Source organism: Sinocyclocheilus grahami, unplaced genomic scaffold (assembly GCF_001515645.1).
Source record: "Sinocyclocheilus grahami isolate Dianchi unplaced genomic scaffold, SAMN03320097.WGS_v1.1 scaffold230.1, whole genome shotgun sequence".
Lineage (NCBI taxonomy): Eukaryota > Metazoa > Chordata > Actinopteri > Cypriniformes > Cyprinidae > Sinocyclocheilus > Sinocyclocheilus grahami.
The window spans coordinates 2,712,562-2,727,567 of record NW_015505409.1 but is presented as its reverse complement, the minus strand read 5'-3'; the positions used below and the strand labels follow the sequence as shown (position 1 = coordinate 2,727,567).

The 15,006-nt window shown below is 40.3% G+C and overlaps 1 protein-coding gene across 1 annotated transcript in view; it reads left to right on the top strand.

Moving 5' to 3' along the window:
• Positions 1-14,600, top strand: part of LOC107597299 (phorbol ester/diacylglycerol-binding protein unc-13-like) — a 40,352-nt gene extending 25,752 nt beyond the window's left edge. Inside the window, exons 7-11 of the mRNA XM_016288313.1 lie at positions 296-353; positions 1,823-1,858; positions 3,114-3,336; positions 3,892-6,046; positions 14,523-14,600. Coding sequence (XP_016143799.1) covers positions 296-353; positions 1,823-1,858; positions 3,114-3,336; positions 3,892-6,046; positions 14,523-14,528 — 2,478 coding nt within the window. The 3' untranslated portion in view covers positions 14,529-14,600. The remainder of the gene's footprint in view (positions 1-295; positions 354-1,822; positions 1,859-3,113; positions 3,337-3,891; positions 6,047-14,522) is intronic.
• Positions 14,601-15,006: the final 406 nt, after the last annotated feature.

Below are 15,006 nucleotides of genomic sequence, written 5' to 3'. Positions count from 1 at the left end.
GAGCTATTGCAAGGGCCTTACAGTTGTACTGCCAAAAGACCACTAAGATGTGCTGGAGGGGAAGATTAGTGCACATGAACAACACTTCTGATTAGTTATGTATGATTTCTAGCTGACATGGTTTATTGTTATTTTAGCCAGTGTTATAAATAAGTAAAGTAAATAAATATGTTTAAGTAAGCCTCTATCTTAGACTTTTTGATTCACCTAATATATGAAAATACACAGGTATTGTTAGCAGATGGCTTTTGACCTTTTTGTTAATTTCTGTTTTTTATTAATTTTTTTTATATAGTATTCACTGCAAGATGAAGCACAGAGAAGACAGCTGCCCCCCTTGCCCTCCCAGTGCTGTAAGTATTCTGTTTTCAGCCTTTACTGTGGGGGAAAAAATTAAATTATGTGACGAGTCCCCTGTAAGCCAGGAGATGGCAGTAGTTTATAGCTTTTGTAATGCATTTTGCCCTGATGATTATTGCATTCAGACTTTTATGTTCTGTTTGTTGTATTAATATCACAAGTGTCAAGATTTACTTTTGATTAAAAGGATAGTACACTCAACAAATGAAGATTCTGTCATTTACCTTCATGTTTACTTAAACCTTTATTACTTTCTTTTTTTTACTTGGAACATAAAATACAATGTTAGACAGAATAACACTATGATAGTCAATATTTACTTTCATTGTGTGGAGTGTAAGTGAATACTGACATCTCTAACATTCTGTGCATTTACTTTCTTGTTCATTCTACTTTCTTGCCATCTCAAACATTTACTTTCTTGTTCCATGGAAAAGAATGTCATACAGATTTGTAACAACATGAATGTGAATAAATAACTGCTGAATATTCATTTTTGGTGACCTACCCAACCGTGAAGTAATTTACTGAAATATTTGATATCATTTTGTTGCAAAAAATACAGAAGCAGATTTATGATATCAAATAATTAAGAAAGCTGATATGCATGCAAACTCTTTAAAAACTCTCTGTGGGTTATGCAATTATATATTGCATCAGTAACTCTTACAATAAGATTGTATTAGTTAATGTCAATGCATTGACTAACAAATGTACCACTCGTTGTCAGTGTTAAAGTATTTATGGATCTTTCTTAAAGGGGACATCGGATGCCCATTTCCCACAAGTTGGTATGATACTTTAGGGTCTTCATGAAATGTCTGCAAAATATTTTGGTTAAAATTCCTCAATGGTTCACTTTTACATCCAACTACAAAACATCTGCATTCCTTATGAGACATTGTTTTCGCTACAGCTGCTTGAGCACAGAGAGAATGACGGACAGGGTACAACTGGCTGAGGGCAGAAATATGCTAATATGGGATAGTCCATCAGCGGTCATGGGCGGGGCCTGAGCAGTATGACATCATACTGCTCAGAAAATCAAAACGGCTAGATAATTGGGTCCGTTTAGTTCTTTGGGGATTTAAAAAAAAAGGAAGTGAATGGATTTTTGTCATTGTAGGGTGGTTGTCCTCAGATACTGCTAAGACACATTTATTTGCAAACACCATGTAAAAGCAAATTTTGCAACCAATGCCCCCTTTAACATGTGTTAGTACAACTGTTCAGTCTCATGTTAGCTCAGGTCCATTAAATATTAACAAATACCAAATTTGGTTTTAATAATGTTTTAGTAAATGATGAAATGAACATTAAGATTAATAAATGCTTTAGACTTTTGTTTCACTATTAGTTCTTGCTCACTAATGTAGGTATTTAATGTTATCAAATGATACCTTATTGTAAAGCGTTATCATTATATCTATCTTTTGCTGTTTAACTTTCTCCACACCACTAGGCAATTGGACATACTTTGGATGGAATGATCAGCAGAGTATGTACTTCATGTGTGTTGTAACTAATCATCATTTCACTTCCTTTCTTCTTTCTTTCTATTACCATTTATTATTTACAAAGAGAGTAAGTAAGGTTCGGTTGGAGGTGCTTGTAATGGAAAATTTTGTTTACTGATTCGCAAACAGATTCTGAGAGTGATTAAGTAAAATATTTAGGATTTATTAGTAATACACCAGAACGTAAGACACCAAGTTGTCTAATATGCGCTACCAGTCTAATGTGTTTGGACATGCTAGACTGAATTTATGTTTGTCATCTTAAGGGGGGGGGTGGGGGGGTGGGGGGGTCATACTACTTTTCATACTACTCATACACTTTTCGCTCCGTTGACTTCCATTCATATAAATGCAAATGTAGGAGAGCGGAAATGCAAAATGTAAAACCGAAGTATTGGAGGAAAGTGAAGTAGATTGTATGGTTTAACATTTTGGATTTATTATTATCTGTTGAATTTCATGACCATTGCAGTGTCTGAGGAAATTTTTTCTGCTCAAAGTCTAGTCTGACCCGCAGCTTTAAATCTTTCGATGATGCTTATATTCTTTAAAATTAATTCTAATTTTGCCATATGGTTTTCATTTCAAAACTAACATTTTATGAACATTTTTTATTTTATTCATTTTATTTTCATTGGTAACTTTACTATTATTCTAAAATTTGGAAAATAGTAATAATAACAAATGTGTTTGTGTGCCCAAGCTAATGACTAATAGTGTACATAAAACAAGATGAAGTTTAGTGTATATGCAAACTGAAATTTTTTTCTCCCTCCTTTCCTATTTTGGTTATTCATCATTTCTTCATTATGCATATATTTGTGCTTCATGCGTTTAATTGTTGTGCATGTGATTTGCATTTTGAAATGTGTAATTGATAAATAACATCTCCATTAACTTTTTTGACACCACAAGTTTAGCTTAAATCTTACAAAGCTGCTTTTGATTTTTTCCCCCCACCATTTTTATAATTTACATTAGCTTTCATGCACTGTTGTGACAGAACCTTTTAAAAGTAAAAATAATCCATGTAGTTTCTCATTTAATATGAAGTTTTATAAAATAATACATTTTGTTTAAAATAATTTATGCTGGAGTATAGCATATACCACAATTATCACTGCTTTAGCATCGTCGTTGGAGTCTCTGCAATCATATAATTTAATGAATTTAAAGTTTTAGGTAAAGTCTTCCCTGACCACACTTTACTCACTTCTGGATTTCATTGTGCTGTAGATTTTGACCATGACCATGACAGCGCTGTGGATGACAGGGACAGTGATTACCGCAGTGAGACAAACAGCAGGCCTCCACGATACCACACCACAGCTCAACCCAATTCCTCAGTACATCAGTATCCTATTGGCCGAATATTACAGAATCAGGCATTGTCAAAAGAGTCTAGGACAGACTCTGTCCAGAGCTATGACTTGGATTATAGAGAAGGAAAGGAACAGAGGTATGTTTGAGGTAACACTTGATTACACAGATACATGTACAGCTTGGCATGCATAATTTTGAAATATGGCATTACTCACCCATTATCTAAAAGATTATTTAAAAGATTACATTTATTTAAAGCAACCCTAAATAAGATACTATGACTTATTTTCAGATAATGTCTTGAATACTTGATACTTGTATTTTGTCTTTCTGCACTTCTGCACAAACTTGTGTTCTTGTTTAAAGTTTACAATAAAAACAAAAAAGCAAAAATCTGCCTGTGCAGTAAGACAAAATGCATATATTCAAGATATTATCTATGAATAATATCTAAGAGTTGTTAAAACTAAATTTTTTAGAATTACAACTATTAAGAAAGCCTGTATTAAGAATTGTTTTCAGTCAATTTAGCTCCAAAAATGTTCAGTTTGAGTTTTCATACATTCTCATTTTCCTGTCTGTCTTTGTTTTTATCCGTCTATATATTTTGATTTAAGATTTTTTTAATTTCTCTTCCTTTTCGTTCTTCTCCTCATCCATGCTTTTGGCACTTTCACTTTATGCACACCAGATTTTCAAGTGGTACAGATGATGTCAGAATGATTCCAGTGGACTCAGGTATGGGAGTTGAAGACTGGGAGACCAAATACAAAATTAATGACAACATACTGGATGATTACCTGGAACCAGAGCAGAAAACGTGGGACGACGATGATGACACCAAGAGTGAAATTTATAGAATCGTGAGCAGCCCGGGTGACTCCAAGGGGAGTCGGTTTTACCAGACATTAGAGTGTGATGCAATGTCCCCAGAGGAGGCTGAGGAGTATGACACATTAAAAAATCCCATCAGGACAGCAGCCACAAGCAGCAGTGAGGTCCGTTTGGTCTGTAAGGAAGCTAGAAACTTCGAGGATGAAATTTTGCCTCCTGAGATTTCCATCATTCCTTCAATTAGGCAACTTTGCAGGACAAACCAAGCATCGTATACAGAGGGGCTGTTGTACAAAACCAGGATGTGGGCCAAGAACTCATTTGAAGACACCCTTGAGAACTACACAATTTATTGTGAGGAAGAGGAAGCCAGGATGAGAGCAAGAAGTGAATATGGGTCTGCAGGATCTGATGAAATGCAATTCTCTCTTGGGTCTGAAGAGGAGCTAGATGATATGGCGTTTGTAGAAGAGGATGCACAGTACGAATATGACAGTTACTACAGTAATGCAAGAAATATTTCCTCTTATGATGAATGGTCACAAGGCTATTATGAACAACAGAGTAACATGGGGAATGATTGCACAAGGGGCCCAGATGAAATATTGTCACCTGTGCAGAAGCCAGATAAGGAGTATCATGATACAATGGACGAACTTCAGAATTTAGTTGACTCTGTGTCAGAATATCTGGCTGGAAGAGAGGAGGAAATTAGTAAATATGAATCAATGCAAAAATCTCTCACTAAAACAGAAACAGAGAGTGAAGAAAAGAAAACTGAGGGTAAACCAGCTGAGATTAAAGAGGAAAGTGCTGTGGAACAAGGTATTTCAGGTGTTAAAAATGCCATGAGCTCTTTGTTTATCTCAATCACAAATACTAAACCAGCAGCTGAAAATATAGAATCAACAGAAACTGCAACAAAAACTCCATCTCCAGTTCCTCCCCAGTCAGAGTCTGGTATTTCAAAACTGTTCTCTTTCATACCTAAATCAACTAGTAGTCCAACTCCTGTCGCTGTTGTACCACCTGCTAATCAGGAAACTAATGCAGACAAGAAGTTCTCTTTGCAGTCACTGTTGCCATTTCAGTCCCCAGAGGTCAGTCGACCAGCTAGTGCCACATCAGAGGCTGATGCTACAAACATTGCTGATTCAAGTGGCTCTCAAACTCAGGACTCCACTCCAAGTCAGACACAAACAGTGGTTGATTCAGTGCTAGGAAGATTGAGCCCTTTCAGGCTTTTTGGAGACAAATCTAGTGCTGAAACTGTTTCACAACCAAATATAACTCAGGGAAACACAGAGTCTAAAGAAGTATCAATGGACAAATCCAAAAGTTTGTCTTTAGAGGGATCTGGCACACAACCTGAGCACCAGTCCTCATGTGGGGGATCAGGAAGTGGCTCAGTAGAGCTCTTACCTGAAACAGAATCATCTGGCGAATTACCTGATTCCATGCCCAGAGGGGCTACACCCAAGCTAGTAGAGAGTAAAACTGAAGCAAAGCCTGCCAGTCAAACACCTGCAGAAGACACTGGATTCTTTAGCCCCCTTAAGAAGTCATTGAACTCACTCATATCAAACAATGCTCCTGACGATAAGCCAGCTGAGGTCCCCTCAATGTTTTCTATTTTTAAGCCAGTTGAGGCTCCAAAATCTGAGGATGTGTCTGGTAATTTTGGCAATAAATTAAAGCTCCCTTTCTTTTCCTCAGATGCTCCAGTCAATACTCAGGCACCTAAACAAGAAGGTGGTATGCTCTCTGGATTTCTAAAACTGACAACAGGTGAGGATTCCAATACTTCTAGACCTGGAGGACTCCAAACTGGTGCTAAATCACCACTGTCCAGTCGTTCCGCACTGCTTGAAAGTGTTTCCAAAGGAAATGCAGATACTGGCTGGTTCTCCAATTTGTTCAAAGCAAGCTCAACTGAACCACCAAAGCCACAGACTGGAACACCAGCCTCATCAAAGCCAACAGCAACTACACAGAACATTCCCACTGTTGTTGTGAATCCTGAAAAACCAGCCAATGTCGAAGAAGCTTCTGCAGATATAGTTGCAGAAGAAGATGATGCAACAAAATGTCATAATGAGTGCCTGTCTACTGAAAATCAAAGAGAGATTATAAGAGATACACTGGATACAGACCAAGTTGACAGAAAAGAAAATGCATCTAAACTTCAAGATAGATCCAATACCAAGCCAGATGACCAATGCCATTCCAAGACTCAACCAAGGACACAAAATGATGCACAGGCACAACCTCAGTCTCAGGGCTTGCTATCCGGTCTTTTATCTGGCAACAACAAGCCCCAAGCAAGTTCTGGTCCTCCTCAACAGGGTGGATTACTCTCAGGGTTACTTTCCACTGTTACTGGTTCCCAAAACCCAAGCCAGTTTCAACCAGGGGCTGCATCTGCTCAGTCAGGAGGGCTGTTGTCTGGAATATTGAAAATGGCTGCCCCTGAAAGTTTAACCACAAGCCAATCAACAGGCCCACAACAGCAACAACCCTCCAATGAAGGAAACTCCTTTCAAGAATCACCTGCAACTGATCAAAGCCACAGCCAGCCACAGCAGAGCACTGGAATTTTCTCTGGGTTATTGAAATTGGCCAGTGATACAGTTTCAAGCCCCCAAACAGCACCTGCCCAGTCAGCACCAAATCCTGAAAATCAAAATGTCCCAAAGCAAGGAACATTGGAAGGTGCACCCAATGAGCCCTCTCAAGGAGCTTCACCTCAGCCTCAATCGGGAGGCTTCTTATCTGGACTTTTGAAGTTGGCTGCCCCTGAGACTGTCCCAGCATCTGGAGAGGTATCCCAGCCTCAGCAACAGCAAGCATCACAACAGAACAGTAATCAACAACCAAGTCGACAACAATCAGACACAAAGAGTCAACTGCCGCCCTCTCAGCCACCGCCAATTGAACCACCTCCAAGTCAAACAGGAGGACTTTTTGGGGGGCTCCTCAAATTAACAGAGAGTGCTCTTGCAGGGTCACAACAGCCAAGTGGTTCTGGCAGTCAGCCTAATCAACAGCAATCCAGCAAACCAAATGCACAGTCACAAACACCACCTGCTACAGCAAGTGGAATGTTTTCAGGATTTTTAAACAAACTAACAGCCCCAGAGAGTGTCCCTCAACAGCCACATCCTGGAAATAGTAGCCTGACCTCACAACAGAGCCCTAAACCCCCTGAACAACCACTTCCTTCCCAGACAGGTGGCTTCCTTTCTGGCCTGTTTGGTATGAGTGCATCAGATGTTAATAATGCCAAAGACCCAGCTCCCCAGAATCTTCCACAGCAGGAGGCCCCTTGTTCTGGTCAACCTAATGCACAGCAAAGTAACCGACAAAACTTGCGAAGACAAAACCAAGTTCCACCTCAGCCGGTACCTCAAAGTGGACCAAGTGGAGTGTTCTCTGGGTTGCTTAATAAGATTGCAGACACTGCCACTGCACCACCCCAGGCACAAACCACACAGCAAACCAGTAGACCTGCTCCAAATGAAAGTGCCCCCAAGCAATCTTCTAGCCAACAGGGTGGGTTCTTTTCTGGGCTCTTTTCAACCAACCAGACACCAGCACAATCACAACAAGGACCTCCTGGATCCAGTCAACAGCAGCAGGGAAACAGGCAACCTTTACAAAGACAGAATCCGATTCCATCTCATACACCATCAACCCCTGAACCATCACAAGGGGGTCTGCTTTCAGGCCTTTTCAACAAACTTGCATCAGCAGATACTCCAGCTCAGTCATCAACATCTGGAGTTCAGCATAACCAACAAACAAGTAGGCCAGATGCATCAGGACAGAGTCAGTCATCTACCCAACAGCCACCCCCTTCAAACCAGTCGGGTGGACTTCTTTCTGGTCTTTTGAAGATGGGTTCAGAAGCTGCAGCCCCAAAATCACCTTCTGTAGGACAGCAGCCACATCCTGCCTCTGGAAGCCAGATGCAAGGTCCACAACGTCAAGGTCAGACTGTGTCACAAGGAGCAACACAACAGCAAAGTCAGTCTGGTGGTTTGTTTTCTAGCATTTTCAAAATGGCCACCTCGGATGAATCTGTGCAACAACATGCACAGTCAAGCAATCAGCAAGCAAATACATCTGTTCAAAGTGCCAACAATCAGCAAAATGAGTCTAGTGGCATCATCTCTGGATTTTTGAACAAACTTACTACAACAGCTGAAGTAACAATAGCAAAAAGTGAAGCTTCCCCTGATGAGAAACTAAAACAGCAGCAACAAGACCATTCTGGAATTAAACCTAGTCACGGACGTCCACAGATTCAGAGAGCCAAACCAGTTGAACTTATGTCCTCTGAAGATGGAGGGGCAGAAAAAGATCCAAAAGTTTCAGCACAAAAAGTTTTTTTGTCTGGACTATTTAGCAATGCTTCAGAGGAAGACACTTCATCCAAACTTCCTTCTCAAATCAAAGAACTGCCAAAAAGTAGTTCTAATAGTGGTGCAGGTATGCTATCTGGAATTTTTAAATCTGGAGCTAATGAAAATGACACTTCAGCACAAAGTAAGGACTCAGAGAAGGGCTTCCTTGATCGACTAATGTCTAAGCAGAGTAAAGATGAGTCCACTACTTCAGTTACTAGCAGCACTGGTTCAGAGTCGAACAATTTAGTGAGTGAAGCTTCTCATCAACCTACTAACCTGCATCCTGCAGTGAAGTCCACCCAACAGTACATGGAGGAGATCCATAGACTCTTATATGGCACGTCTATTAATTATGGCTACCAAGATCTACTGTATACATTTGCTGTGCATGGTGTGATTCCCCCAGAACTGTATGAACATCAGTGTCTCATAGAAGCTCTTCTTTGGCAGCAAATGAATGATTATGCTCTTTTGGAGACGCTAGCAACACAAGTTCCAGACTGTTATTCTGCAAATCAAATGGAAATGCCATTATCCTCTGAACCTGTTGTAGAGACACCTGAATGGTGGAACTTGAAAAACATGGATCCTAGTCAATTCCATATACCCTCACATCCTTGGCAGGATGTTGTCAACCTGCCATTTCAAAGTAGTCTTCCACTAACAAATGGAGAGGATATTATTGTGTTTGACATGAGTAGCACAAACAAGAAACCCTGGGAAGGCTGTGACAATTTAAATGGCTTCAGGGATAAAAGAACCAAAAATACTTGGATGGAGAAAACCACTGTCATAAATCTCTCAACGGATGTACCAGCAAAAAAATATTTGTGCCAGTCAATGTCAGACTTTAGTAGCAAAAATTACTCAAAAATGACCCCAAAATCACATTTAGATTTGGAATTTGACTCAAGATTCTTCAGACGACTCACTGAAAAAAAGGGACCATTGGATTTGACTCCAGGTGCAGTCGACCTCAGTAGCTCTGTAACTGCCAGTGAAGATATAGAGGATGACATGTTTTTTGAAGATTCTGAGTGGTACCAGCAGTGGCTGTCCTTGTTGGAGCAGGGAATGTGGTGGCCGGCTGAGGCAGCAGATTGTGGCTATTACGTTTACATGGATGAAGAATATATATACACTCTTTTGACTGATAGGGCTGGGAAGCACCTTTATGCATGTGCAACCCCAGAGGAGAGCCGTGTTTTAGAACAAATCACTGAAAATATTTCAAGTATTCTGCATAAAAAAGACAAACCAAAGATGACACTCTGTGGTTTTAAAATACCTCTGTTCAATGAAGAGGAAGTTCTGTGGATACCAGGAAAAAAACATTGTGACTCACAGCTCCTAAATGCTCCCGTTGATTTGTCTTCAGCTCTTCAGAAAGGAAACAGGATTATGAACATGAATCTTGAGCGGTTCTCCCAAATGTTTCAGACCTCCATAAATGCGCAGACAGAGCAACCTGTTGACTTCAGTGTGTACAAACTCAAAAAAGTACAAATGGGTTCACAAGAGCCAAGTATAATTTTTACAGAGGAGCAACCTCAAGCAGCTGACCTCTCTAGGAAAGCAAATAACCCATGTCATGGACAACCATACTGGATAAATCAGGATATTAAAGACCTTTTTCCCGAAGTATCTGTGCACCAATTCTCTTCTCCAGTTACTTTTACTTCATCAGTGAGCTATAGAGAACATCCCTCAACTATAAAATCTTCAGTTCCTGAAATCAGGATAGGATATGTAGATGATAAGCCTGTTGACCAGAAAACTCAAAATAGGCAAACTTTCAGTCCAATTTTTTCACCAAATGTAAACTTTGTTGAAAAGACAGCTACTGCACCACAAACAGCTAATAGCACAGCATTGGCAGGATCTACAATTACACCACAACCTCAGGCCACTTCTAGAAAACCTTCTGATCTACTGAATGGCAATGGAACTCGGCCTACATCAACTAGGAAACTTCCTGTAACACCAGCAAATTCAACAAAACAGGATGGGTTTACACAGCAGAGTGCAACCATTACACCACGAGTATTACCTACTCCACCAACTTCAGAACAAGTCACAACAAGTGTTTCTTCTAAGCCTTCTGCTGCATCTCAGAAACACAAACTGGCAAGACAGCCATCACAGTCATCACGGTCTCCTTCATCAGAGAAAGCATCGAATTTTGATAGCTCTAAGACGGAAGAAGTTCCCTTGAAGCCAAAACCTTCCACAGTGATGTCAAATCAAAGACTATCATTGCCACCACCACAGAATTTACTTTTTAACAAGCCTCAAATGCCAGTAGACTCTCTTCTTTGCAGTAAACCTATGGATTTCTCAGGAACCTTGAGCAAAAAAGACAAAGGTAAGAATGAGAAAACGCCAACTGATGCTGAAAGGTCTATTCAGGATATCATTGACTTTACCACAACAAAACTAAAAGTTAAAAAGCAGAATGAAGAGACTTTTCAAATGGGTGAGACAGCTGCTGTAGATCTTACTGTTGAGTTAAATGAGGAAGTGAAAGAAATCAATGTCACATTTCCAGCTCTAGAGGTCAGAAATCTTTCCATGACAATGTCTGATGTGCCTCTTGGAACTGTTTCTGCTTCGGCCTCTCCAAAAAGAAGACCACAGTACTTTCCTCCAGACAGTGGAATTTCCATAAAAAAAGACGGCTGTGGCAATAAAGCACCGATATCACCAAGACAAAAACCCCGGCTTGCAAGACAAGCCTCAGATCAGGTGTCCCAGGCAAGTAGTATGCAAGTAAGCCCTGACAGAGTCCTGGTGGATTCACCCTTAAAGGTAGCGTCAAAGTCGGCCTCAACACCAGTTAAACTTGATTGCCTCGACGGAGGCCCAATTAAGCAAATTTCCAAACCCAGCCAAGTACCAACTTCCATACCTCAGGCACCATCACCTTATATATGTCCTGAAATAAAGACATCACCATTGTTAAGCCCAGCATTGCACATATCTGCTCAAAAGAAACAAATTGGCCTCACAAGGCAGACTTCACTTGTTAGTGAATCCATGAGAATTAGTCACATGACTGGACAGTCATATAATGTGAACACTGCTCCAGCTAATTCAGTCAAAGCAACACTAGATATGACTTTAAAGACAGCCAATAAGCATAAGGAGACAGTGATCACTGAGACTTCAGCAACTGAAGCAGTACCCCTTGTAAGAAGCAGACGGGCATCAGTCACAGAAATGAATACACATTCTGTTGGTTTGCCTTTGCTTGTAGAGCCATCAGCACCAGAGGTGAATTTTATCCTACATAGGCATCAATCATTACCCCGGCTCTTATGTACCGAATCCAGGTTTTTCCAGGAAGGTCCTGTTTTACACAGCCAAAACCATATTTGCAACAGAACTGCAGGTTTGCCAGTGCATCCTTCTCATTATCATCAAACAGCAACTGCTCCAGCAAATGCAATAAATGCTACATTAGATATGTCTGCTAAATCAACTACTCATTCGACTGTGGTTACTGAGGCAATTCAAAAGGAAGCACTGCCACTTGTGAGAGCGAGATCAACATCAATCCCAGATTGCAATGAAGAGCTTGTCAGATTGCCTTTGCTTATTGAGCCATCAGTGCAAGAGAAAAGTCTTATCCCACAAAGGTGTCAATCGTTACCACATGTCTCTTCTAATGACTCCAAGTTTTTCCAAGAAGACCCTGTTTTACCCTGCCAAAATCGTCCTTATAACAGAACTGCAAGTTTGCCAGTGCAACTTACTTATTGTCATAAAATAGCAACTGCTCCAGCAAATGCGATTAAAGCTACATTAGATATGTCTGCAAAATCAACAGCTAGTTCAGGTGTGGTGACTGAGGTGGTTCAAAAGGAAGCATTGCCACTTGTGAGAGCAAGATCAACATCAATCTCAGATGGCAATGAGGAGGTTGTTGGTATGTCTTTGATTGTGGACCCTCCAACACAACAGTGGAAAAATCTTCTCATGAGTTGTGAATCACAATCGAATGTTAGACAAAGTGATTCTTTACAACATGTGGATGTGAAAACATCCCAGTTAAATCCAGCCTTAAGCCAACAAACACCTAGTTGGCAAGCAGCTTCTGCTCCAGCCAGTGCAGTTAAAACAATTGTGGATATGTCTCCAAAGCCGATTGAAAAAATCAAAGAGGAAAAACAAGAGTTATCTCCAATGCCATTGATGAAAAGAAAAACATCTGCTACTGTGATTGCCACAGGGACATCTGCTGGTTTGCCTTTAATTGTAACACCCTCTAATTCCCAAGAAAATCTTATGTCAGAGTCCTCATCTCCATCACAAGTGCAGGAAACACTGAAAGAAAAGAATAGTGGTACTTTAAGCCAGCATTCCCTTGAAGTCAGAAGCATCTCTGCTAAAGTGGGTTGCTTTCAAAGCAAAGGTCCTACATTACAAATAACATGGCAATCATCTCTTTTAGGACAGCCCAACAGAATACCCACAGCACCAGCTAATACAATCAAGGACATAGTTGACATGTCTCCAAAACTCTTGTCAGATCCAACAGAGGTTTGTGGAGATGTTTTGACTGAAGCTGGTGTGCTGTCGCTTGTAAAGACAAGACCAACTACTGATGCTGAAGTATTAAAAGGGCTAGCTGGTGTACCTTTACTGGTCGAACCTCCTTTGCTTCCTAAACTAGTTCGTGGGCAAAGCAAATTGCCTGATAAAATGTCATCTTTCTCTTTGAAATCAACTATAGCTCAAGGAACAAAAGGACCTTCTGCACCAGCTAACACAATTAAATCCACTATTGATATGTCTGTGGGCCGATCAACCTCTATGGTGTCTGAGGGATCAGCAGGAGAAATGCTTCCAAGTGGAGTAATGCCTCTTGTCAAAGATAAAGCAGCCATCAACAAATATTCAAGAAAATACTCAGTAGGAATGCCATTAATAGTTGATTATTTTTCATGTTCTGAGCAGGTCTCTCAAAAAACATCACCTTTTATATCATTACTAGAGGAAAAAGGTAATCCACGCCAAATGCAATTATTGAATGGACATCATACTACAGAACCTTTGTTGCGCCAACAGATCTCTACCTATCACCGAAATGGAATCCTCTCAATCTCAAAGACACAAATTGTAGAATCTCAGCCCTTCAGCAAACCGATAGATTTCTCTGTCATTGTTTCACCTACAAAGCGCAACTGCTCCTCTGTTCTGCAAAATGGCCATCCTGTGGATTTTACTAGAAGTGAAGAAGAGAAATCAAGAATTGGAAGCAGATATCCAAAAAATGGTAGTAGCACTTTTAAGAAATCCTATGTTGGGGCTGTTGACCTGACTGCTGACATAATGATTGATGTAAATAGAAACAAAAGTGGTGATGTCAAAGATCTTTCATCTCCAAGGACTACTAGCATATCCACTCAGAACACCTCAGCATGTACAGCAGTTATATATGCCACCACAACAAATAAGAAATATTCTTATCAACTGTCAGGAAATGAGGAGATATTGGCCCCCCAATCAAAGAATGTAGCTAAACCTCAAGCATCATACCCATCTTTTCAGTCCAGTGTGCCTACACAAATGGCAGATATATCAGATCAGATGAAAAGTCATTTGCACAGAACTGATTTGCATATCTCAAAATCTTCTGTACAACTAAAGAAAGGACAAAGTGAACCTGCTGAACCAACGAACACACATCTTTTGAATAAGGAGCTTCCATTTGCAAGCAACACGAGTGTTGATCTACATGGCTCTCATCTCTCTACACAAATCAGTAATTCATCTAAAATGGTGACCTTCAGTGACCTGCCCCCAAAATCTATGCCTCACATAAATTGCTCAGAGCATAAAACTTATCAGCAAGTAGCTCAAAGATCTATCATCAGTAGACAGGTGGTAACACACCAGTCAATTCCCTTGGCCTTAACTGAGAATGAAAGGACTGAACCATTTTTTACTTCAGCTGCTGCTGCTTCAACTACAGTCTCAAGACCCAAAGGTATTATCAAACAATCAACAGTGGAAAGCTTTGGAGAAGATTGCACCTCTCAGAGTGAGACAGCTACTTTCATTGGAAAGCCTTTAGCATTAGACAATACACTTGTTCAAACTTCAGTTGTTCCAGTTATATCAGTTCAAGATGTACCCATATCTGACCATGGTTTGTCACCTAATATTGTGTCTACTGCTGCAAGCCTACCTGTGTCGACTTCTGCCATTGTACTAGAATCAGTAGTTGTTGTACCAACAAGTACAACAAACTCTCAAGTTTCCATGGCATGTTCAAGACCACTTTCAACAAGTCCTGCTGTCACAACAAGTGTTATGGATAGTCGCGAAGTCTCAAATTCAAGCCCAACCACAAATATGTCAGTCAAAGGTTTGATATCGTTGTTTGATGAAGCAAGCTCACAGCCAGCAACAGCTATCTCACAAAGAAGTGATCAAATGATACCGTCAATTGTCAAACCGTCACAAAATGTTTGTATTGAGTTTAACCAAGGAATGACAACATCTCCAAACCGGACAGTGACGAAAACAGCAGGCATGTCAGTGATCAGTGGAACCAT